The 24069-nt window shown below is 48.3% G+C and overlaps 1 protein-coding gene across 20 annotated transcripts in view; it reads right to left on the bottom strand.

Annotated features, from left to right (window-relative positions):
• The window catches only part of Catsperd (cation channel sperm associated auxiliary subunit delta), a 38568-nt gene that overhangs the window by 14321 nt on the left and 178 nt on the right, over positions 1 to 24069 (bottom strand). For 2 of the 20 annotated variants that reach the window (XM_006244340.4, XM_017596637.3), the window contains exons 1-9: positions 22822 to 23631; positions 19382 to 19436; positions 18396 to 18472; positions 17162 to 17234; positions 14110 to 14227; positions 13081 to 13145; positions 8102 to 8215; positions 3527 to 3610; positions 701 to 851 (exon numbers count right to left, since the gene is read on the bottom strand). In XM_006244340.4, the coding sequence (XP_006244402.1) occupies positions 701 to 851; positions 3527 to 3610; positions 8102 to 8215; positions 13081 to 13145; positions 14110 to 14227; positions 17162 to 17234; positions 18396 to 18472; positions 19382 to 19436; positions 22822 to 22880 (796 nt within the window). In that variant the 5' untranslated portion in view covers positions 22881 to 23631. Of the gene's footprint in view, positions 1 to 700; positions 852 to 3526; positions 3611 to 8101; positions 8216 to 10732; positions 11496 to 13080; positions 13146 to 14109; positions 14228 to 17161; positions 17235 to 18395; positions 18473 to 19381; positions 19437 to 22512; positions 23637 to 23944; positions 24039 to 24069 lie in introns of those variants that run through there. The other 18 variants (XM_063267715.1, XM_063267720.1, XM_063267711.1 and 15 more) reach the window with 15 other exon arrangements.

The following is a 24069-nucleotide window of genomic DNA, read 5'->3' as shown; positions in this document are numbered from 1 at the left end:
GCGGAACTTCCCTGCACTGCTCCCCTCTACCCCCATTTGGTTTTAGAGCTTGCTATTCAAAAGACCAAGGAGAGAGACATACATCTGATATAACAGACATCTGCTATTTCAGAACACGAGACTAGTATGCTCTGGGGAAATGTGACCCCTGTGAGCCTCTTTGGTGACTAAGCTCTGACTACCAGTCCCAATTAAAGCAAATGCCCCGTGTTCTTGGAAGGGATGCCTCAGACTGCCTTTACACAGTCTATGGAGAAAAGGCCTGCATAAAAGCAAGGTGCTGTCAAGCACTCCATATACGTTTGTGCGCCCCCCACCCCTTCCCAGTCCTACCCCTCCACCCTCCACCCCTCCTACCCCCTCATAGACAGCCTGGTCAACTTGGTGAAATTCCGTATCAAATTAACTAAAAGAGGATTAGAGTGTGGTTTAGGGGTAGGGCACCCCTACCGAGAATCCCTCAGTGTAGACCTGGCTTTAGCCCCTCAGCACCAATGTAAAAGTCTAGACTGGTTTGTAACCCTAGCAAAGAAGGCACGAACAGGGGGATCCCTGGACTTCCTGACTAAACAGCAATTCCCAAATTCGGTGGCAAGCCCCTCTGACAAGTCTCTATGTGCACATGACCATACACAAAAATCTGGGGTCCCTAGTCCATGTCCGTCCCCACTGGAGGATGCCTGGACAGGGTGTGGCTCACCTGAATTGGAGGACACCAATAAAGTTTTCTGATTCCAGAGGATCAGAAACCCTCTCTGCTGTGGTTTGATGATGACTTCAAGGGGACTCTCATATAAAAAGGGTACCCCGGTACTATGGTTCAGGGGGTACTCCAGGTAGTGAAATGTGCCCTGAGATAAGAGAATAGAGTCACTGTGGCCTAAATTCACTGTCACAGTCCTGTCTGTTTCATTTAACATCCTTCCAACATCCTGAAGTGGCATTGAGACAGAGGAGCTCCAGAGACAGCGTGGGGAGAGGCCCAAGTCCTTCCAGGGTACCACAGAGCACATGTCGTACAGGGAGACCTTCCCTGGGGTCTGACTAAGGGGGGTGTAATGAAGAGCGTTTTTTTTTTTTAAGGACTTTAAAAAAAATTGCTGGTACATGGTGAGAGAGAGAGAGAGAGAGAGAGAGAGAGAGAGAGAGTGTGTGTGTGTGTGTGTGTGTGTGTGTGTGTGTGTGTGGCGGGGGGTGGGGGGATGCACATTCGAGTGCAGGTGTCCACAAGGGCTCTGGATTCCTTACAGGTGAAGTTGTAGGTGGTTGTAAGCCACCTCATATGGATGCTAGGAACTGGATTGAGGTCCTCTTCAATGTTAATTGCTGAGCCACCTCTCCAGCCCTTGATGGTCAAGTGTTAATTGTCACTGACTGACTCTAGAGTCACCTGGGAGACAAGCCTCCAGGCTTACCTGGCAGGAATTACCTGGTCTCTGGACATGCATGCTGGGGAGTGTGTCGATAGGGTTAATAGGCTGGGAAGACCCAGGTCCTGTGGGTGGCACCAGTACCCATGCAGGAGTCTCAGAAACATAAGCAAGCTGAGCAAGAATGAGCCAGCAACTGCACGGCTTACACGTCACATTTCTGCCCCGAGTGATTTTTTTCTGACAGACTGTAACTTGTATAAATCTTCAACGTGGCTTTGGAGAAAGTGTTTGTCACACCTGCAGAAGGAAAGTGGGAGGAGCCAACCTCACTCCCGATAGCCTGTGCTTTCAATGTGGCCAGCATCCTAGGCAGCAACAGGGCAGATGACCTCTTGGGGTCCATGAGAGACAATGGTTAGCTGGCATGGGGGTGAGGGCAGCAGGGATGCCTGGGGCATCCAAGGAAAGGACCTGGCTCCACAGCCACAGCCCTGAAACTGCCTGTTTGGGAGCACAATCCTTCTGGGAGTACATTCTGGGTGCCATGAACGCTGCCCAGGTTCCTGTACTGTACAAGGAGGCTGACATGACCTTCCTCACAAGGAGAAGATTGGCTCCCTGTTCTGTCCTTCTTCCAGGACACAGATGCCATGCAGGCCAGCACAGCATGCTTATGATGGGAAGCAGAGGCAGGAGGATCTCTGTGAGTGTAGGCCAGACTGGATTACAGTGTGAAACCCTGTTTTGTTTTTTATTTTTTTTAAATTTATTTTATGTATGTGAGTACATTGTAGCTGCCTTCAGACACACCAGAAGAGGGCATCGGATCCCATTACAGATGGTTGTGAGCCACCATGTGGTTGCTGGGACTGGAACTCAGGACCTTGGCAAGAGCAGTCAGTGCTCTTAACCACTGAGCCGTATCTCCAGCCCTATGAAATCCTGTTTTAAAAAACTAAAAAAAAAAGGGGGGGCTCTCACAGAGGACCAGTGTTCAATTCCCAGCCCCATGTGGTGGCTCAAGACTGTAAATCTGGTCCCAGGGACCCATTGCCCCTTTCTACCCTCCACATGCACCAAGCATGTTGACATGTAGTGCAGACATACACTTGGGCAAAATACCCACACACATAAAACACACAAATATGTTCACATTCCAATTTGGCTGTCTCAGCTCTTGACTTATAAACGGTCAAGAGTGTTGACTGGCATGGCCACCCTGTGTGGAGGGAGCCATAAGGAAAGCCCACCTGTAGCTTTACAAACCCACAGGCCAAGAGTTGGTCATGGGGTGAGGAAAACGAAGGACTTGGTATGGAATGAGGGGGCGGGAAAGTCACCTTTAAAGTTTTGCTTTGGCTGGGGGTATGGATCAGCAATCAGCAACTGAGTCTTTCATAGGACACCCCAAAGAAGGCTGGGTGGGTATAGGGGTGAGTGGATAAAAGAGCAGTGGTGTGTGTGTGTGTGTGTGTGTGTGTGTGTGTGTGTGTGTGTGCATGATGAGTTGATAGATGCATAAATGAATGGATGGATGAACGGATGGATGAATGAATGGACAGATGGATGATGAGTAGATGGATGGGTCAGCAGATGGACTGTTGGGTGGGCCAATGTGTAGACAGATGGGCATATATGGATGAATGAATAGAGGGAGGGATAGATGGATGGACAGATGATCGTTGGCTTGGTGGATTGGTGGATGGGTGGGTAGATGTGTGGGTGAATAGATGGGTGGGTCAGTGAGTGGGTGACTGGATAGATGGGTAGATAGATGGATGATGGTTGGATGGGTGGGTAGGTGGATGATTGGGTGGGTGGGTAGATGGATGGCTGCCTGGCTAGCTGGCTGAATGGCTTTCTGGTTAGGTAATAAACAAACTGAAAAAAACCAAAGGAGCTATCTGTCACAGTTGGAAACCCCAGAGCACTGCTCCAAGTCTCTGAGGTAATTCCACATGCAGTGCAGTACTCATCCACATGCAGGTGCAGTACTCATCCACATGCAGTGCAGTACTCATCCACATGCAGTGCAGTACTCATCCACATGCAGTGCAGTACTCATCCACATGCAGTGCAGTGCTCATCCACATGCAGTGCAGTATTCATCCACATACAGTGCAGTACTCATCCACATGCAGTGCAGTACTCACCAAGTTGTTTTCAACCAAGAGTATCCCCACCTGAGACAAAGAATGGAAATGGAAGATGCCTCCTAGTAACCCTTTAAGGTGACTCTATGGGGAAAAAAAGCAAAACAGGAAATGGTGCAGGCAAATTAAATACAGTAACATAGTTATCACGTGACACAACACGGTATCTTGTATAACACTGAATATGATCTACATCATTCATCAGACTCAGGAAGGCGATTTTCCTGCCTTAGGAACACAGCAACTAGGGTTGGGGATTTAGCTCAGTGGTAGAGCACTTGCCTAGCAAGCGCAAGGCCCTGAATTCGGTCCTCGGCTCCGGAAAAAAAAAAAAAAAAAAAGGAATACAGCAGCCACAGCAGAAGGGAGTCAAGCAAGGCAGCTGGGTTCTGGGAGGGCAGGGGGTGACACCAGTGACTTGGATCACACGGATGAGCCGATTCTGTTTTCTTATGTCCCTGCTTCTTTAGCTCCACATTTTTCTAAGATATATATATATATATTAAAGATTTATTCATTTATTATATATAAGTACATAATAGCTGTCTTCAGACACACCAGAAGAGGGCATCGGATCTCTTTACAGATGGCTGTGAGCCACCATGTGGTTGCTGGGAATTGAACTCAGGACCTCTGGAAGAGCAGTCGGGTGCTCTTAACCGCTGAGCCATCTCTCCAGCCCTATATATATTTTTTTTCTTTTTTTTTTTTTTTCCGGAGCTGGGGACCGAACCCAGGGCCTTGAGCGTGCTAGGCAAGCGCTCTACCGCTGAGCTAAGTCCCCAATCCTAGATATATATTTTTAAAATGCATCTATTTATATGTAGTAAGGTTCTAAGTGCCCTATGTGTGTGTACACCTGCATGCCAGAAGAGCACATCAGATCCCAGTATAGATGGGTGTGAGCCACCATTTGACTGCTGGAAATTGAACCTCTGGAAGAGTAGCCAGTGCTCTTAACCACTGAGACATCTCTCCAGCCCTACACACACATGCACGAGCACACACACACACACACACACACACACACACACACACGTACAATTTTTCAAAATGGGGTTTCTCTATGTAGCCCTGTCCCAGAGCTTGCTCTGTAACCAGGCTGGCCTTGAACTGACAGAGATCTCAGAGATCTGTCTGCCTCTGCCTCTGCCTCTTGATTGCTGGGATTAAACACGCGTGCCGCCACTGCCCAGCTCTGACATGGATATTTTTTAAAAGACTTACTTTTTAGTTGTTATTCATGTATGTGTGTCTACATAGAGGTGAGTGCAGATACCATCAGAGACCAGGAAAGGGCATCAGATCCCTGGGCTGGAGGTACAGGTGGTTGGGAGGTGTCTGTTGGAGGTGGTAGGAACTGAACTCATTCCTCTGAAAGAAAAGCCAGAAGGCTTAACCAGTGCGCTGTCTCTCCAGCCCCTCAGGTCTGAGGAATGAGGTTTTAGCTGAGGCGAGGCCCAGTTGGTGGGACAGTAGCCTTACATGCACAGAACACTGGGTTCCATGGCCAGCATCCCATAAACCAGGTAGAGGATGGGAAGCTGGCCTTTCATCCCAGGACTTGGGACAGGGAGCAGGAGGATCAAGAGTTTGTAGTCTAGAGGCTGGAGAGATGGCTCAGTGGTTAAGAGCACTGGCTGTTCTTCCAGAGGACCTGAGTTCAATTCCCAGCAACCGCACTGCGGCTTACACCTCTCTGAAACTCCACCTCTAGGAGTTCTGACACCTTTACTCAGATACACATGCAGGTAAAGCACCAATATACATAAAACAAAAAGAAACATTTTAAAAAGTTTGCAGTTTGTAGTAATACAAATTTATAAAAGTGTCTCTTGACACCCCCCCCCCAAAAAAAACCCTGAACTTGTTTTGCTGAGCCTTACAGCCAAATTCATAACATACACTTAAGACTTCAGGCTGCTTAGCTGGATGGTGGTAATTAACTCATTTGATCCCAGCACTCAGGAGGCAGAGGCAGGCAGATCTCTGAATTTGAAGTCAGCCTGGTCTACAGAGTGAGTTTTAGGACAGACAGGACTCCAAAGAGAAACCCTGCCTTGAAAAACAAAACAAACAAGCAAAACTTAAGGCTGCTCGATGGGTCTGGGGACACATCATTTACTCCCCACACTCTTAAGGCAGATGCAGGTGGATCTTTGAGTTCAAGGGCAGCCTAGGCTACTCAGTTAGTTCCAGGACAGCCAGGCCATGTAGAGAGAGACTATCTCAAAACATCTAGAACAACAAAAGACTTAAGGCTGCTCTCCTACCGTGTGGTCAATCTGTCCATTCATCCTACCTTTTAGGGAACAATGATGTAACACCCAACATTGCTGTGTCCTAGATTTCTCATGTAACCAATGAATACAACCTAAGATAATACATAATTAAAAAAACAAACAAACAGGGTACCTGCATTAAAAGTGTGTACCACCACACCCACCATGCCTAGCCATAGAACCAATCTTAAGTGATGTACCCTTGCACACCCCAATGCAGAGTAGTGTGTGTGTGTGAGTGTGTGCGTGTGTGCGTGTATGTGTGTGCGTGTGAGTGTGTGTGTGTGTATGTGTGTGTATGTGTGTGTATGTGTGTGTATGTGTGTGTATGTGTGTGTATTGTGATGACTGCTGCAAGCAGCCAAGGTGTTGGAAGCAACCTTAACAACAAATAACCCACAGACATCAGAAGTAGTCTTTGCACTCTTATGGGGTCCTCTTAGATCTCCTCTCATCTTTTAGCTTCTGCTGCCTCCCAGGAATACCACTGAATTATAAGCCCATCAGTGGAGAAATCCATTGATGAAATCAAATCCCTCAGAGTCTCATCACATGCCAATAGTCCCATGTCCAAGCAGTCCAATGAGGTCCAAACCTTCACCATACAAAACTTTTGGGAACACTTCATACTCAAACCAGAGCTTTTCTCTCACTGAAAGGCTTATGGTCTTTCTCATGCTTCTGTTCATCTGCCATCTGCCCTCCCCTCACTTCCATTAGCTTCTTTTTAGGAGAATGCTTTGAGATGCCATCTTGACCTTAGAAGGCAGCCATCTTGAAATCAGCCATGTTGACATTAGAGGGCAGCCATCTTGAAATCAGCCATTTTAGAATTAGAGGCATCCATCTTGGCAGTAGAGTCATAGGTACCCTAAACTGAGACTTCCCAGTTTCTGGAACTATGAGAAATGAGTTTCTGTTTTGTGGGGTTCTGTTTGTTGAGACAGGGTCTTACTCTATAGCCCAGGCTGGACTTGAAGTTGCTATCCTCCTATCTCAGCATGTCAAGTGCCTTTATACCCTAGCTAGTCTCTTTGTTCTCATCTATCACTCACTCCTGCATCTTTTGTTATAGAAACCATAAAAAGTCTAAGACCTTTTGGGGACCTGGGTGGACATAGTTTTTGGTTCTTTGTTCTCTCCTAATGGATATGGGTATTTTGTCTGCATGTGTGTCTATGCACTAAGTGTTTGGTACTGGTGGAGGTCAAAAGAGGACAAGAGATCACCTGGGACTAGTGTTATAAATGGATATGAGCCACCCAAGGGTGCTGAGAATTAAACCTCGGTCTTCTGGAGGAGTAGTCAGTGTGTGTGTGTGTGTGTGTGTGTGTGTGTGTGTGTGTGTGTTTGTTTGTATGCATGTGCATCTGTCTGTTTGTCTGCCTGCTTGCCTGTCTTTCTGTCTGCATTTAAACTCTCACTTGGAATCTTCTATATTGCTTGCCTGGTCACAGCTTTATGCAGTCAGGTCATCCTCCTGCTAGGCGTGCCTCAGAGGCTAAGACTAGAGTTACTTTATGCCCATGTTTGTCAGTTTTTGTTCTTTGTTTTGCTTTTAGTTTGGTTTGGGTTTTTGATTGTTTGTTTGTTTGTTTGTTTGTTTTTGTTCTTTTTTTTCGGAGCTGGGGACCGAACCCAGGGCCTTGCGCTTCCTAGGTAAGCGCTCTACCACTGAGCTAAATCCCCAGCCCCTGTTTGTTTGTTTTTGAGACAAGGTTTCTCTGTGGAGTTTGGAACTCACTCTGTAGAACACGGTGGTCTTAAACTCACAGAGATCCTAAATGAATTACTGCAGGAGACGTAGCAGAAGCAATGGAGGAACACTGCTTACTAGCTGCTCCCTCACAGCTCATTCAACCTGTTTCCTGACAGACACACAACCATCTGCTTTGGTAGCACCACAGTGAGCTGGGCCCCCTGTATCAATCATCAGTCAGGAAACTGCTCCACAGGCCAGACTGATAGAGGCATTTTTCTCAATCGAAGCTTCTCCTTCACAAATGACTGTAGATTGTATCAAGCTGATGTAAAAGTATCCAGCACATTAGAGCGCTTACCTAGGAAGCGCAAGGCCCTGGGTTCGGTCCCCAGCTCCGAAAAAAAGAACCAAAAAAAAAAAAAAAAAGAAAGAAAAAAAAGTATCCAGCACACTGAGCCAATGAGTTCCACCAGGCGGCCTGCAGGAGTGTGAATCAGGGTTCACTCACAGAGCCACTGACCGTGGCTATAGCACTGAAGCAAATCGAACCACCTCCACTCTGCTTTCGATTTGCTTTCCCCAGTCACGTACCATTCTGTCACTGTTCAGGAGCTCGAATGAGAATCCTCCATTGTTGGAGAAATATATGTTGGTCCCAGGCATTTGGCCACCACGGAAATATGCAAACAGGTTATTTGATAACTCCTGGGGGAAAAACACAGAGCATGTCACAAGGCTGTTCAGTGGTAGACCTGCTTTCCTAGCATGAAGGATGTCCTGGGTTCATCCCTAGTATCACAGAAACCCTGGTGCTGGCACATGCTTGCTTCCCTGGAGCTTGGGAGGGTCAGGAATTCCAGGTCAACCTTGGCTATACCTGAGGAATTGTTTTGCTGACCTATCCTTGGGCGTCTAACCCAAAAAAATGGACAACTTTGTGTTGACATGGAAACCTATATACATGGATAGGGACTATATACAAGTAACTACCCATAGGGGCATTTTCCCCACACCCGCTCACCCTACTGCCCACCTCAGAGATATGGGCTCACCACTTAGGTTATCATATCAGTGCTATAACTAACAGGAGCACCTGACTGATGTAGAGTCTACTAACTCTAAACCCTCAAGTGAACATCCTACTTCAGTGGCCCACACAGCTGGGACAGCGGGGAGGTCACCATGCATGGCACAGCTTTGCCTTCAACAACCAAGAGGGAGAAAAACAAATTACTGGCACTCTAAAGGGCTGAAGGGTGAACGCACTATAAGACTTAATGGGTCTCTGATGAAGTTTGCTGATGAAAGCTCTAAGAATACACCCTGTAGGCTTCTGTTCATAGGTTGTGGGGTCTTAGTGAGACTGGCCCCTGTGGCTTATATCTGAGCACTGGTACCCAGTTGGTAGAGCTATTTGGGAAGGATCAGGAGACATAGCCTTAGTGGAAGAAATGTGTCACTGGAGGTAAGAGCAGGCCCAGTTAGCGTTCTCTTTCTCATGCTTGTAGATAGGCATGTGAGCTTTCTGCAGCTACCCAGGCACTATCCCTGCTGCCACGCCCCTGCCATAATGGTCATGAACTGGCTCCCTGAAAATGTGAACCCCAATAAACTCTTCCTTCAAGGAGTCACCTTGGCATGGTGTCTGATGACAGTGCTAGGGCAGTAACTAGGAGATAATTTTGAAACAATGAAGTTACTTGGTCTCCAGGAAGGTTGGATGTGTCTATTAAGGGGCTGGAGAAAGGACAGTTCTGTGGAAAAGGGCAAGGTGGAGAGTAGCTCCCCACTCAAATGACAGTGCTGTTGACGATGGCCCCAGACAACAGCCCAGGACCAATCTTGTTGCATTAATGTTTGAAATAATCTCAGACCCTCAATAGCCGGCACCTTTGGGCTGGATGGCATCTACGGGGTATTTTCACCGTAGTCAGCAAAATGTCTCACCTGCTAAGCTCCCTTCCATCTCACACTGCTGATGGCTACTCTCTGAGTCTGGCAGCCATCTCTCCAGCCATCTAGTTCCCAAGGCAGGTCACTGTCACACCAGTTTCATACAGGAACCACCTATCTTGTGGCTCTCTTACTGGAGATTCTGTTCACATTCCCAGCAACCCCCACCCTGGCAGCTATGGCTCCCCTCTGCCCTCTGCCATGGACTCTGCTCCGTACACGTTCCCAGCATTTGCCCCCCAACAACCGGTAAAAACCAAAACTCCAGACATTTGTATTTTAGCAGTCAGTTAACAGTAAATTCAAACCCCACAAAATGTCTACACAATAAGCTCAGAGCCAGTTGGTAGCGATACAAACTGCCCACACTTAAGGCCACAGGGATCTGGGGCCTCCTCTTTGCCTCCATCTCGGTTCTTCTCCTCTTTCTCCTCTCTTCCCCTTTACCGAAACTCTGTCCCTGCCTTCCTTTTGACTGTCCAATCATGGGCCTTGCCCCGTCCTGTGCCAGCCCCCGCCTGCATAAAGGCAGCAACCCCCACAATGTCGAGAAGACTCTCATAAGAGAGACAGAGACTCAGCACTCTTCAGACATCCTCCACGTATGTTTCCATGTCAGGAAAGCATTCCTGTCCTTACCTGCTCCCAGCTGTCAGCTCCCACTCCGCAGGGTGCAATTTGTTTCCAACGAACACAAACAACCTACATCAGCTCACAGGCCCCTCACCTGCCCACTCTCATGTGAAACCACTGTGCAGCCCCGCCGAGCTGCTGCCCAGACTCTGGTGAGGCAGCCAGGTGGTTTGTCTTCCCACAAAGTGGCCCGGCTTGCTGGTTCCACTGTGCCTTGCTGTGGTGGTTTGAATACACTTGACCCATAGGAGGTGGCCCTATTAGGAGGTGTGACCTTGCTAGAGGAAGTGTGTCACTGGGTAGTCATGATGCCTCTTCACAGCAATAAAACAACGTAAGACACACCTCTTATCTTTGATTTCACTTTTGGTGGGTTCAGTGATTCCCCTCTTCCTCAAGTGAGCCACGGTTCAAAAATGTTATATGTCAAATCCATAAGTAAGCTATAAGAAATAGAATGTGGCACCCGGCTACAGCCACCTACTGCCAGTCTGGGACCTTTAGGTTCACCCCAGGGTTGAGCAGCCACAGGTGGCCTGTTACAGGACTGTACTTTCCTCAGAAAGGGAGGGATTTCAAGCCCCAGGATGGAAGGTTCTGTCCTGACCCACTGGGATGGGATCTTTGAACACCCACCTAATGAGGAGGTCACGAGGGGAGGAAAGTCGTCCAAACTCCAAATCCTCATCCCACACCACCTTGACAGCCATGTTTGCCTCTTCTCTGGGTCAGATTTGCAAAGTTCAGAAATCAACCAATTTGCTCTGAGTTTCCAGTGCCCTGAGCATGATGTCAGAGTCATCGTTTCTCATATTAAAAAAGCCTCCACTTCCCCCACTGAATCCCACTTCGACCTGCCCCAGCACATACTGTACCTGAATCACACTTCTTCCCAGTGTTCCCACACTGTACAAACTGCCCTCTCACTGGCCATCCTCAAGCATCCATTACTACCTTCACATGGTTTCATGGGGCTGTGTTCAAGTGTGATTGCCTCTCTACATTCTCTGTCTGTTTGTCTGTCTGTATGTCTGGGTCTATGTGTCTGTGCATGTCTGTGTGAGTGTGTGTACGTGTGTGTGTCTGTCTCTCTGTGCGTGTGCGTGTGCGTGTACGTGTGTGAGAGAGTGAGTGGTACCTTTACTCAGCTAACCCCTTGGCCAGTCTTTACTCCTTTTGTTTCTCTGTTTGTTTCATTCTTGTTTTTCCTTGTCTATTTTGTTTTGAGGTTCTCACTATTTCACCAAGGTTAGTCTCAAATTCATGGCTGTCTTCCTGTTTCGGCCTTCTGAATATTGAGATGGCAGGTGGTGGCCACCAAGCCTAGGTTCAATTAATTTTTTTTCTTTTTTCTTTTTTCTTTTTTCTTTTTTTTTTTTTTTTTTTTTTTTTTTGGAGCTGGGGACCGAACCCAGGGCCTTGCGCTTGCTAGGCAAGCACTCTACCACTGAGCTAAATCCCCAACCCCAATTAATTTTTTTAAAAAGTAGTTTTGAGCTGGGTGATGGTGGTACACGCTTTAATCCCAGCCCTTGGGAGGCAGAAGTGCTTGGCTCTCTGTGAGTTCCAGGACAGCCTGGCCTACAGAATGAGTTCTAGGACAGTCAGGGCTACACAGAGAAACCCTGACTTAAACAAAAAACAAACAGTTATACGGGAGAGGTTCTTTGTCCTGGACACTACCATTCCTAGAAACTGTTGGGTTATTGTATAAAAGCCCCATTGCCAGGATGTGCAGGCCTCCATGTAAGCCTTTGGTCAAGGGAGGCCCTGAGACACCCAAACAATCCAGGCTTCTTGGTCATCTACTAGACCCTGCTGAAGAGTCCCTATTGCTGGAGAGCCACACACCTTGGTCACATGATATAGAATAAATTAGCTGGATGCTTCTTCCATGCTGCCTGGCTTTCCTAGCCAGGAAGTGTGAGATGTAAGGGGGAGGTTGGAGCAAGACAAGCAACAGTGTGCTTTCCTGGCACCTTTGAATGACAATGACTTTTTTCCAGATGTTCTAGTATGAGTGACAGTTCTGTCTGAATCTGAGGCCCATTCCACAGGAGGAAGGAGCCTAAGCCTGACTTTTTAAGCCTGCTTGGAACTCTGGGGTCACAGGCTTGTGGGACCCAAAACCATAGTTTATTGCAAATGAAAGCACCAAACTACCCCTTACATCTGTCTACACCAAAGCCAGACGCTGCTTGAGCCCTAGGCATGGGAACCGTGTAAACAGTGAGCCATGGTAGCTGTGGAGATTCAAGCGATACTCCATCCTGCTCCCTCTGTGACCCAGAGAGCGGCAGGAGAAATCTGAAAGCCGGGAGGTAAGGTGAAGGGCCTAGAAAAGGCCTGCCAGTCTCACAGCAACTGCTATCCTGAGCTCCCAGGGGCAACCAACAGTTGGGCCTGAGGCAAGGCTTGCTTAAGCTGGCCTACTGCTGCTGCCCAGCTGTGGACTACCAGTTAGATCCTGAGAAACACAATCCCTCTCTCCCTCTCCCTCCACCCCCATCTCTCTTCCTCTCTCTTTTTGAGACAGGTTTTAGATAGCCCTGAATAGCCTAGAACTCACTATGAAGACTTGACTGGTCTAAAACTCAAGAAGATCTGCCTGCCTCCATCTCCTGAACTTACCAATACATTTAAAAACAAACAAACAACAACAAAACCAGTGTAAAACAGTATAAGCTGAAAGTCTGTCTACTTGGCTCCTGGGAGGTGACACAGGGAGGATCTGGAGCTCAGAGTCATATTTGGCCTGGGCTATATATGAGAGGCTAACTCAAAAAACAAGACATCATCACACACAAAATAATAAAAGACAGACTTTTAAATCCCTCTGACTGTTAGATCCTCTGCCAGCCAACCTTCTTGTGAGATTGGGGAAAGGGACACCACCAAAGGCCACCACTACACAGCCTCTATTCCTAGGTCATGCCTAAGTGGTACCATTTAGAGTGCTTTGAAAATGAAAGTTTCCAACTTACCAGGCAAAAGTAGCCTTCAAAACAACAAGGGTCACCACTAATGTGAGAGACAGGTTCTGTTATACCTGAAAGGAAGATGTGTTAAAGCGTATACATTATAACCATATGAATTAACTCTCTACTTTCACTCCAGTGTGTGTGTATGCACTTAATGCAGGCACCTGAAATGGCCAAGACAGGGTGATGGGCCCTGGAGATGGGCTGTACGCCGCTGTCAGTCTCCTGCCCTCTTGTTCTTGCTTGTGTTTTGAGATAGGAGCTCACTGACCTACAGCTAGACATCCCTGGCTAACATCCAGCTCACAGATCTCTCCCTGCCTCTGCATCCCAGAGAATGGGCTGGAAGTCTTGTGCCAACACCCCTGGCTGCATATTTTGAATTCTCCAAAATTAGACATTAGGCCAGGCATGGTAGCACACATCTGTTAGTGCAGGAGTTAAGGCTGAGGCAGGAGAATTTTGAATCTGTAGCCAGCCTGCGCTACATAGTGATGCCCTTTCTCAAAACAATACAAAGAACACCAAAAAAAAAAAAAAATAAAAAATAAATAAATAAATAAAAACAGGAGCTGGAGAGATGGCTCAGGTGTTTAGCACTAGCTGATCTGTCAGAAGACTGTGGTTCAGTTCCTAGCACATGGTGGCTCCCAGCCACTTGTGACTCCAGGTCCAGGGGATGACCAGATGGCCTCTTCTGGCCTGCATGGTGGCTACATGTATGTGGTGCAGACAGACAGACATGCCGGCAAACACTAATACACACACAATAAGAGGAAAGCAAATAGGCACCTATCTGAGTGAAGGGACTGTGGCTCAATGGGCAGAGCTGTCACTTAGCATGCACAGATCCAGGGCCCATCCAGCACATGAACCAGGCACAGCACACCTGCCATCCTAGCTCTGGGCAGGTAGGGGCAGAGGGGCCATGGTTTACTAGTTCATTGCTTGTCTGGGCTGCAGGATGCCCTATGTCAAAAATGAAGCAAGACCAAGCTCAGCAAGAGTAAAGCAGAGGCTCAGGGTACACACCGTTCACTGTTCTCCAGATGTCCTCAATAAAGTTGTAACTGTAGACTTTTCCATCGATCACAAACAGAATCATTGCATCGGAAACAAAGTGGGCACTCGTGATTGATGGCATTTTCACCTAAGAGTAGGACACACGCTGGAATCAAGGCCTGACGGAGGCACATGAAGGGCAGGACCCAAGGGTTTGCTTTAGCTCATAGACAGGGCATGGATTATCATGGCAATTGGGGTTGGGAGATGGATAAGGGCGGTCAGGAGGCTGGGAGTTGCATGTCAGAACCCAGCTTGTGGGGCTGGAGAGATGGCTCAGTGGTTAAGAGCACTGACTGCTCTTCCAGAGGTCATGAGTTCAATTCCCAGCAACCACATGGTGGCTCACAACCATCTGTAATGAGATCTGGTGCCCTCTTCTGGCCTGCAGTCACATATGCAGGCAGAATGCTGTACAGAACCCAGCTTGCTCTCTCTTTGATCCAGTGCAGGAACCCAGCCCATGGGGTGGTGGCACCTGCAGTTAAGGTGGGTCTTCCCACCTCAACAAACATGGTCTCTCACAGTCGTGTTGCCAGAGCCCTTGTCCTGACCATCATGATGACATCATCACAAGCGTGTACCAGCTAGTTAGAGCATTGCTTCAGGAAGCAACCATTGTAGATGCAGAACCCAAAACAATCTGGGTCAGTCATAACTGTTTATTTTGTTGTTGTTTTGTGTAGCCCTGGCTGGACTCAGTCTCCTCAGAGACCTGTCTGCCTCTGTCTCTCAAGTGCTTGGATTAAAGTGTGAACCAGTGCTCCTTGTGATAGGTGTCTGATGTGTTTGCACCTTAGAATTTATTACTTTTAAAGGTAGAGCCCAAACTAGCCTTGAACTCATGGCTCCTCCTGCCTCCTCAGCATACTTTATTGATGTGTCTTGGCTCGGCCATTAAATACTGGCTGTTCTTCCAGAGGATCAGAGTTCAGTTCCCAGAACCCATAAGGTAACTTGCAAACATCTGTAAGGCCAACTCCACTGAATCCTACACTCCTTTCTGGCATCCCCAGGCACTGCACAAATGTGGTGCACAGACAGATGCAGAGTTTCTCTTACATATAAAAATAACACATTTAAAAAAAAAGATAAAGGGTTGGGGATTTAGCTAAGTGGTAGAGCGCTTGCCTAACAAGCACAAGGCCCTGGGTTCAGTCCCCAGCTCCGAAAAAAAAAAAAAAAGATAAGTTCTTTGTGTGTTTGGGTGTGTATGTGTCTCATGGCTTTGGGTACCATCTTTAGGGCCAAAAGAGGGTATCATGTCTCCTGGAGCTAGAGTCACAGGTGGTTGTAAGCTGCCATGTGGGTGCTGGGAATTGAACCTATTGCTCTAATCATTGAGCGTCTCAGATCCATAGTCTGAGACCAGGTCTCACTGAACCTGGAATTCTCTGTTAGGCTGGCTGGCTGCCAGTGAGCCCCAAGTCTCCTTCTACCTCTGCATACCAAGTTTCTCTGTGCATTTGGGGGTGTTACAGTCACGCCCTCATATAGCTACAGACTTTAAGTCACTCAGCCACTAAGTCACATGCTTCTTTCCCTCTGGGATCCAGGCTCTAGTTATCTGGCCAGATGCTCAGTTAGGAAGGCAAAGCTGCTCTTGGTTGACATGTGTGTATCCTTCGTTTTCAACAAAAAAATCCCAAGAGACTGGAGAGGTGGCTCAGTGGTGAAGAGTGTTGGCTGCTCTTACACAGGACCCAGGTCTGGTTCCCAGCACCCACAGAAGGTACAAACCACCTGTTAGACCACTTCCAAGGGATCCAGCGCCATCCTCTGGTCTCCTGGGGCACCAGGTATGCAAGTGGTACACAGACAGACACATATGACAAAACACCATGCATATAAAATAAAAATGAACAAAATCTCAAATAAATATTTCAAGGACAGGGAAAAAGAAGAGGAAAAAGGCAAAACCTACAAGTATGAAAGAAAAAAAGAGAGAAAAAAGGAGAGGGATGGGGAGAGGCAAGACGGGGAGGGAGAGTTGAGGAGGGGCAGGACTCTATATTAGAGATGGAATGAACCAGGTCCAGTCCTCCAGCTTCCTTGTAACTCAGCATCTCTAAGAGGATTCAGTAAGTGAGGTAACTCAATCACAGAAAAAACACACATGGTATGCACTCATTGATAAGTGGATATTAGCCCAAAAGCTCGAATTACGGAAGATGCAATCCATAAACCACAGGAAGCTCAAGAAGGATGACCAAAATGTGGATGCTCTCACTCCTTTTTTTTCCGGAGCTGGGGACTGAACCCAGGGCCTCTACCACTGAGCTAAATCCCCAACCCTGCTCTCACTCCTTCTTAAAAGGGGGAAAAATATCCATAGGAGGGGATATGGAAGCAAAGTTTAGAGCAGTGACTCAAGAAACGGCCATTCAGAGCCTGACCCACCAAAACTAGATAAGATGGATGAAGCTAGAAAATGCATGCGGAAAGAGACTGGATATAGCTCTCTCCTGAGAGACACATCCAGAGCATGTCAAATACATAGGTCAATGCTAGCAGCAAACCCTTGAACTGAGAACAGGACCCCCTTGGGGGGAATTAGAGGAAGGATTGAAAGAGTTGAAGGACCTTGCAACCCCATAAAAACAACAATGCCAACCAACCAGAGCTTCCAGGGACTAAACCACTACCAAAAGACTATACACGGACTGACCCAGGGCTCCAACTGCATATGTAGCAGAGAATATCCTTGTTGGGGCACCAGTGGAAGGGGAAGCCCTTGGTCCTGCCAAGGTTGGACCCCCAGTGCAGGGAAATATGGAGGGTAATAAGGGGGATGTATACGGGAAATACTCGTATGGGGGAGGAGGAGGGGAGGGAATGGGGGCTTATGGACAGGAAACCAGGAAGGGGATTAACCTTTGAAATGTAAGTAAAGAAATATATCTAATAAAAAATTAAAAAAAAAGAGGATTCAGTAAAAGAACTCACAGCTGACAGAACCCTGCCCTTGAGCCCCCATTCCCTCTACTGTGGCCCTTTGGAGCTGCAAGTGGGGGATATCTACCTCCATTGACTTCGGAATGGTGAGCGGTAAGATGCTAGCCTCAAAGCGGTTTTTCGTTATGAAAACCCTCTGCCTGTAACCAAGAGAAGAGGCACAATTAATTTCTCCACTGGCGGCCTGTGACCATCTCCCTTTACAAGCTACCTGTCAGCCTGAGTCACCCAGAAACAGTGTCATTTGCTTGTATGCTTTGTGGGTTGTTTTGTTTTGTTTTTTAAAACTTCTTTAAATGATATAGTCATAGAGACAAAAAGGCCACAAATGGAACAGCCAGGTGCTGGGTGGCTCAAGCCTGCCTGCCTTCCTGGCACTTCAGAGGCTGAGGCGGAAGAACTGAGACTTCTATGTGGGTTAAGTTGCTTCCCAATGAGCCTGATAGTCTTGAGTTTTATCCCCAGAATTAGCAGGATGGAGGAGACTCCCACAGACTAGCATCCGACCTACATGAGGTGCTGTGGGACACTCAGACACACAAAGAAATGTAATTTTAAAAATGTTAAGCCAAAAAGAAAAGGTTTTTTTGTTTGTTTCTTTTGTCTTGTTTTTTGTTTGTTTGTTTGGTTGGTTGGTTTTGTCAATCTCTAACTGACAGAAGCCACAGGCCTGGCTGCTGTCCCCAGCCAGAATGGCAATGCTTGTGCCCATGTCCTCTCTGCGGTCCACACAGCCCAGCTAGGATTCCCTCCCTATGGGTCAGAGCTACTTGCTTTGTTGTTGTTTGTTTTTTTAAAGAGAGAAGCAGGAACAGAGGGAAGTAAGGGGGTGAAAGGGGCAGGGGTGAGAGGGGAAGGGGAGAGAGGGTCAGGGGAGGATATGGGCAGGGGAGAGAGAGGCAGGGGAGGATAGGGGTAGGGGAGAGAGGGGAAGGGGAGAGAGAAGCAGGGGAGGATGGGGCAAGGGACAGAGAGGCAGGGGAGGATAGGGGTAGGGGAGAGAGGGGAAGGGGAGAGAGAAGCAGGGGAGGATGGGGCAGGGGACAGAGGGGCAGGGGAGGATAGGGGTAGGGGAGAGAGGGGAAGGGGAGAGAGAAGCAGGGGAGGATGGGGCAGGGGACAGAGGGGCAGGGGACAGAGGGGCAGGGGAGGATAGGGGCAGGGAAGAGAGGGGAAGGAGTGAGAGGGGCAGGGGTGAGAGGGACAGGGGAGAGAGGGGCAGGGGTGAGAGGGACAGGGGAGAGAGAGGCAGGGGAGAGAAGGGCAGAGAGGAGAGAGGGACAGGAGAGGGCTAGGCTCACCCTAGATACACGGCAATGTCAGTCTTGCATACGTTCTTGACCACAACTGTGTTGGAGAAGGCGTAGAACAGCAGATCCTGCAGACAGCACAGTCAGTCAGCCAGGGGCAGGTGAGTGCCTGCCTCTCAATACTCCAGAGGATAGAGCTCAGGTCATCCTCAGAGCATAAAGAACAGAGGCCAGGATGGGCTGTGGGAGACTGTGCCTCAGGAGAACAAAAAGAAAACACTAGGACTCGATGTGCCGATGTGTGGGAAAGCTTGCCAGGAGTGGGAGGGCTGGCCCAGGAATGGGAAAGCTGGCCCAGGAGTGGGAGGGCTGGCCTTGGTGTGGGAGAGCTGGCCCAGGAGTGGGAGAGCTGGCCCAGGTGTGGGAGAACTGGCCCAAATAGATCCAGGCTTTTGACTTGGCCCATCCCACCCCCAGCTACCCCATCTTGATCTGCTGGAGCACTAGAAGGGGGCAAGTCCTGCAGATCTAAATCGGCAACATCTCCATGACACAGGGCAACAACAGGATATCTGAGAGGAGCCCAGTGAACATCCAGTATTGATAGTGTAGCAGAAGTCAGAGGCCTCAAACCAGACCACTGTCTCACTGCAGTGGAACATTTACAAGTAAAGATGTGTAGGCAAAACAGTATACTGTGATACCACACAGCTTCCACAATGAGATTTTTTTTTTTTTGGTTTTTTTTTCGGAGCTGGGGACCGAACCCAGGGCCTTGCGCTTCCTAGGCAAGTGCTCTACTACTGAGCTAAATCCCCAACCCCAAGATTTTTTTTTTTTTTTTGAGTTTTAGTTTTCTTGGCGGCGGGGTTAGGGTAGTTGCAAGACCAGAGAGAGGGTGGCTATGGAGGGACAGTTGAATGGGATTGGGGTGCGTGATATTAAATCACAAAGAATCAAAAGTCAAAAAAAGAAAAAGAAAACACTTTGCTATGTAATCATACTGGAATGCAGGGGACATGGATGGGACTGCCTACCCCTTCAAGTGTTACAGGGTTCGCAAACACTTTCCCAGTCCTCACTGTCCGAAACCTAGAGTGATTGAAACACACAGCCAATAAATAATTTTAAAAAACCGCGCACACACATACACAACCAAAAGTCAACTTTGTCGTCTAGTTTATTCCATTTTTAAGAATTTTTCTATTTATTTCATGTGTATGGGTGTTTTGGCTGCACACCACATGCATGCTGTGCCTGAGGTAACCAGCAGAGGGCATCTTTTGAGCTGAGTCACATCTGGCTGTGAGCCTTCTGTGAACTGAAGAGGGTTCTGTCTGCAAGGGCAGCTAGTGATCTAACCACTGAGCAGTCTCTCAGTTCTTTAACTTTTATTCAGTATTCATTATGGTCTCTCCTACCAGGCTGCCTTTAGACATACTGCACGAAATGCAGCCTTGATACTTTGAGGGGTCTGGGACAGCATTGGACGATATTGGGAGATAGCTGCTGCCCCAGTCCCCAGAAAATGTGTAAGAGACAGGCAGGGTGATGTGGGTCTGTCAGCCCGGAACACCTGTCACAGAGGCAGGAGGCACAAGCAGGAGGATCCGCAGAGGCACTAGCTGGGTGTATTTAGCAGCAAGCAGAACAAAGTGCCCTGATTGAAGCAAGGTGACAGCAAAGGTGTAATGCCCGAGGCTGTCCTCTGACCTCCACAAGTACACGTCGGCTCACACTAACATACACAGAATCCTGGACCAGTGAGATGGCTCACTGCATGAGGGCTTGCTGCATAGTCGGACAGCCTGAGCTTGGCCCTGGCAGAGAGAAATGACTCCTGCAAGTTGTCTTCTGACTTCTTACATGCATGCAGGCGCGCGCGCACACGCACGCACACACACAGAGACAGGGAGAATATAAAACATTAGCCAGCGTGGCAGCATGCCTTCACTCCCAACACTTTCTTCTCTGGGAATATGAGGTCAGCCTGGTCTACGTTGTGAGATCCTGTCTCAAAATAATAAATAACAACAAAAATCCAGGAGCTGGAGAGATGGCTCTGTGGTTAAGGGCACTTGCTGCTCTCCTAGCGGGCCCAGGTTTGATTCCCAGCATCTGCATGCTAGCTTAAAATGCCTTTAATCCCAGTCCCAGGAGTCCTGACATCATCCTCGGGTTTCAGTGTGCACTGCATATGCACTCAGATAAATGCTCACATACAAAAAGTAAAAGTCAATCTTGTTTTTAAAAAATATAAAACATTGGTGCTCTTATAAAGAGAGAGAAGTATTCAAAACACCTTCAAAGGGCCCTACCACTCCCAGAAGTTCATTTACAAACCCAGGTGGAGGAGACCTCACCTTTCCTGTTCTGGGATCTCTGCCTTTTACTCATCCCTATCCCATCCCATGCACATGGAAGGCACGGACGGTGCTCAGAGCCTTAGTGTTTAGGGGGCTCTTTTCCTTGAGGTGTCTCCCCAGGCTCCTTCTATTGTTTATTCAGAGACAGGCTGAATAAAGTAGCCTAGGTTGGCCTGAAATTCCCAATCCTCCTGCCTCCACCTCCTCACTGCTGTGACAGCAGGCATGGGGCACCTGCCAGGTTTCTGTCATGCTGGAGTGGGCCCTGGTTTCACCAGGTGGGTCAGCCCTCAGCCCAGAGAGGTCCAGCTCAAGCCGCATCAGCAGTTACTTTTGGCAAGTATTTCTTAAGTTTCCCTACTTTGTTGTTGGTGAGTTTTTATTTTATTTTTTCTGTTTTGCAGCAAACTGTTGTGGTTTGACCTGAAGTTACTGTATTTTGATGCTAATTCCACTGCCCCAAGGACAGCTGCCTAGTCAAGGACTCAGAACTCAGGTGACTTCACCAGAACCACCTCTCCATTGAATTTGTAAAGTACTGGTGATGGGCAGGTACAGGATAGAAGGAGGCCTGTCATTGGAGGAGAAGGATGGGCGGGAGAGAAGTTTGCAGGAAGAGGAGGAGACTAAGGGAGAGAGGAAGAGACAGGAGGAAAAGAGGGGCAGAGAAACCATGGCAGGACAAGATGGCAGGTGATGTTAAGATTCTGCTCTGTGTATTTACAGGTTGTTATTAATGTTCTCAAGGGATGGATGGTACCAGGCTTTGTATGTTTAAGTGGGCAATTATATCTTATCAATTGGATCTAATATTGTTGTGTTGTGTGTTCTTTTATGTAAGGGTTTGAGTGTAGGAAAGTGTGCGGCTGGGATGTGTTTCTGCCAAGATATCTAGCAGATATCTTGGGGCACTGCGGTGTGGACCTAGCGGGGTATATTTTATATTATTACAACAACAGCAAACAACTTCCTTTTGGGTGGGACAGGTCCTACACCTCTCAGGTCCCACAGGCTCTTGGCACAAAGTATCTTTGCATGTACAACTTACTGAAATCTGCAGACAGACTGGGACACACAGATGGTGGCATGTCCCCTGTTACCACAGTACTTGGGGGGCTGAGGCACGGTATTGTATTGTATTGTATTGTATTGTATTGTATTGTATTGTATTGTATTGTATTGTATTGTATTCAGAGACAGATCTAGCTATGTTGCACAGGCTGGTTGCAACACTCACAGTAAGGAGCTGCCTTGCCAGACTCTAGTGATGAGAATCTAGAACTCAGAGTTTCAGAACTGAGGTCCCCAGGGGACAGTTAGCAACACATATGGTGGGGAACCTGGCTATTAAGGTAGCAGCCCCTGTGACAAGATGGCTTTCTGAGCTGGGCACCAAAAATGGGAGACTCCCTTTCTCAGCAAGGCTTTCCTGTCTCTTCCTGTCTTTGTCTGGTGTGTCCCTGAACACAGGTGGCTGGCCTCTGAAAAGTGACCAGCTGCATAACTCAGCACACATGTCCTGCTTTGGCTTCCCATCCACATGACCAGTTAGCCCTTTCCACCTGTACCCCTAAAAAAAAGCCCTTAAATACCCTCCTATCCCTAAAAGAACACAGCAGACATCAGCTGCGATAGTCTCCAGAGACCATTCTGTTCACACTCATGGTGGTCTTGAACCTTGCTCTCCATCTCTGTTCCTTTTGTCCCCTCAAGCTGGTGACCAACAGCCTCCAAGGAGAAAGTGGGAAGGGGGAGAACATACATAGAGACATACTTGCATGTTAGCCATCAGAGATACTAACCATGGCACCATGCACAGCACACTTCCCATGCACTCAGCTAGCCTTAAGTGCCCATGGCACAGATGCTGAGCCATGTTGGGATTGATGGTGGCACAGGTTGCAGGCTGCACAAGGAACTTGGATTTACGCACGTCCAAGGCCCCGGTTCCATACCCAGAAACAAGTTTTAGTGCTGTGCTTGGAAGGACTGTGTCAAGGTTAATTCCTACAACAGAGCTGAAGGGCATGCTGGGCTCCAAAATGAACCAGCTCTGTCCCTACCCGCCACAAACCTCCCAGCAGCATCCCATCCCAGTTAGGCAGTCGCACCGGCACACTGTTTGAGCCCTGACCACCGTGGCCACTGCTGCTAGCATCAACATCAGCATCCTGCCTGGTTCTCCACAGCTAACACCGCTCTTCAACTGTCAGGCTTGAGAAAGTCTCTGAGCATGCGTGAGGTTAGGCCACTTCGCTCCTACCCGCCTCTAGTCTGAGCACGCGCACCAGGTAAGAAGGCCACTAGCGGGACCTTTTGGACATGTGCAACAAAAGCCCCAGTAGGTCTTCGCAGAGGCAAGTGGAAGGAGTAGGCATGCGCAATATGAAAGCAGATCATGAACATTTCAAACCTGAAAGTTACACCCAGGCTCCCAGCTCCATTAGTCAGAATCGTGAGCATGCCCAAGGAAGTCTCCACAAAACGTGCATGAGCACACGAGGTTGTGGTAGCAGAGCTTTGGGCATGCATAAAATCCACCCCCTGCTTTGTGGAGCCTAAACCTGCACACCGGTCTCTCGGTACATGTCCTTGAAGCTTCAATGTTTTGGTAAACAGGGAAGACTGTCAACAAAGGCAACGCTAACAGGTGCGCTCATGCGCACAGCTTGTAGCATGCATACTACAAGGGAGGCAAAAACCATCCAAGCACGCCTCCAGTGTAGAGTGAAGATGGTGGAATCAACTGCGTAGGGAGACATGGTAAAACCTGTTGTCGTGTATCAGCAAAGAACGCTAAAAAGACTAAAGTTATTATAAAGGAGGGGTGCACTGTACTTTTCTTCCATGCCTTCAGAACACAGCCTGTAAAAAGTTTTAGATAAAAGTAGAAAACAGAACGCAGTTCTAAGGTACAGCTTGGACCGGATAGACCAGTAATTGTAGGAGTCGGTAGGGGGCACGCTTCCTCCAGGCCCCCTTCCTAGAGCAGTGCCCTACGGAACACCCGTTCTCCCCGACAAGAAGTCGTCCCGTCCCAACTGCACTTGGTCTCGCCCCGCCTCTCGAGTCACCGCTCTGAACACGCCCCTAAGTCAAGCCCCGCCCCTCGAATCCGTCTTCAGTCAAATCCCGGCTTCCCAGTTCCTCCTATCCCTCCCCGGTGGAGCGCTCCTCATCCAGACTGCAGACCAGTTCTGCCTCCTCCGTCATGTTTACTCGAGCTTACTACACCTCTCGCTTTTTCATCCAACTCTTCCAAGTCTTCTCTAGAACATCCTTCCTCGATCTACGCCTCCATCTCGGCCAACTCCAAGCCCCGCCCGGAGACTTGAGCCCCGCCCCTACTTCCACTCCCC

The sequence above is a fragment of the Rattus norvegicus genome, chromosome 9, assembly GCF_036323735.1.
Source record: "Rattus norvegicus strain BN/NHsdMcwi chromosome 9, GRCr8, whole genome shotgun sequence".
Taxonomy (NCBI): Eukaryota; Metazoa; Chordata; class Mammalia; order Rodentia; family Muridae; genus Rattus; species Rattus norvegicus.
Note: the sequence above shows the minus strand (reverse complement) of the source record. Positions and strands in the feature narration are given on the sequence as shown.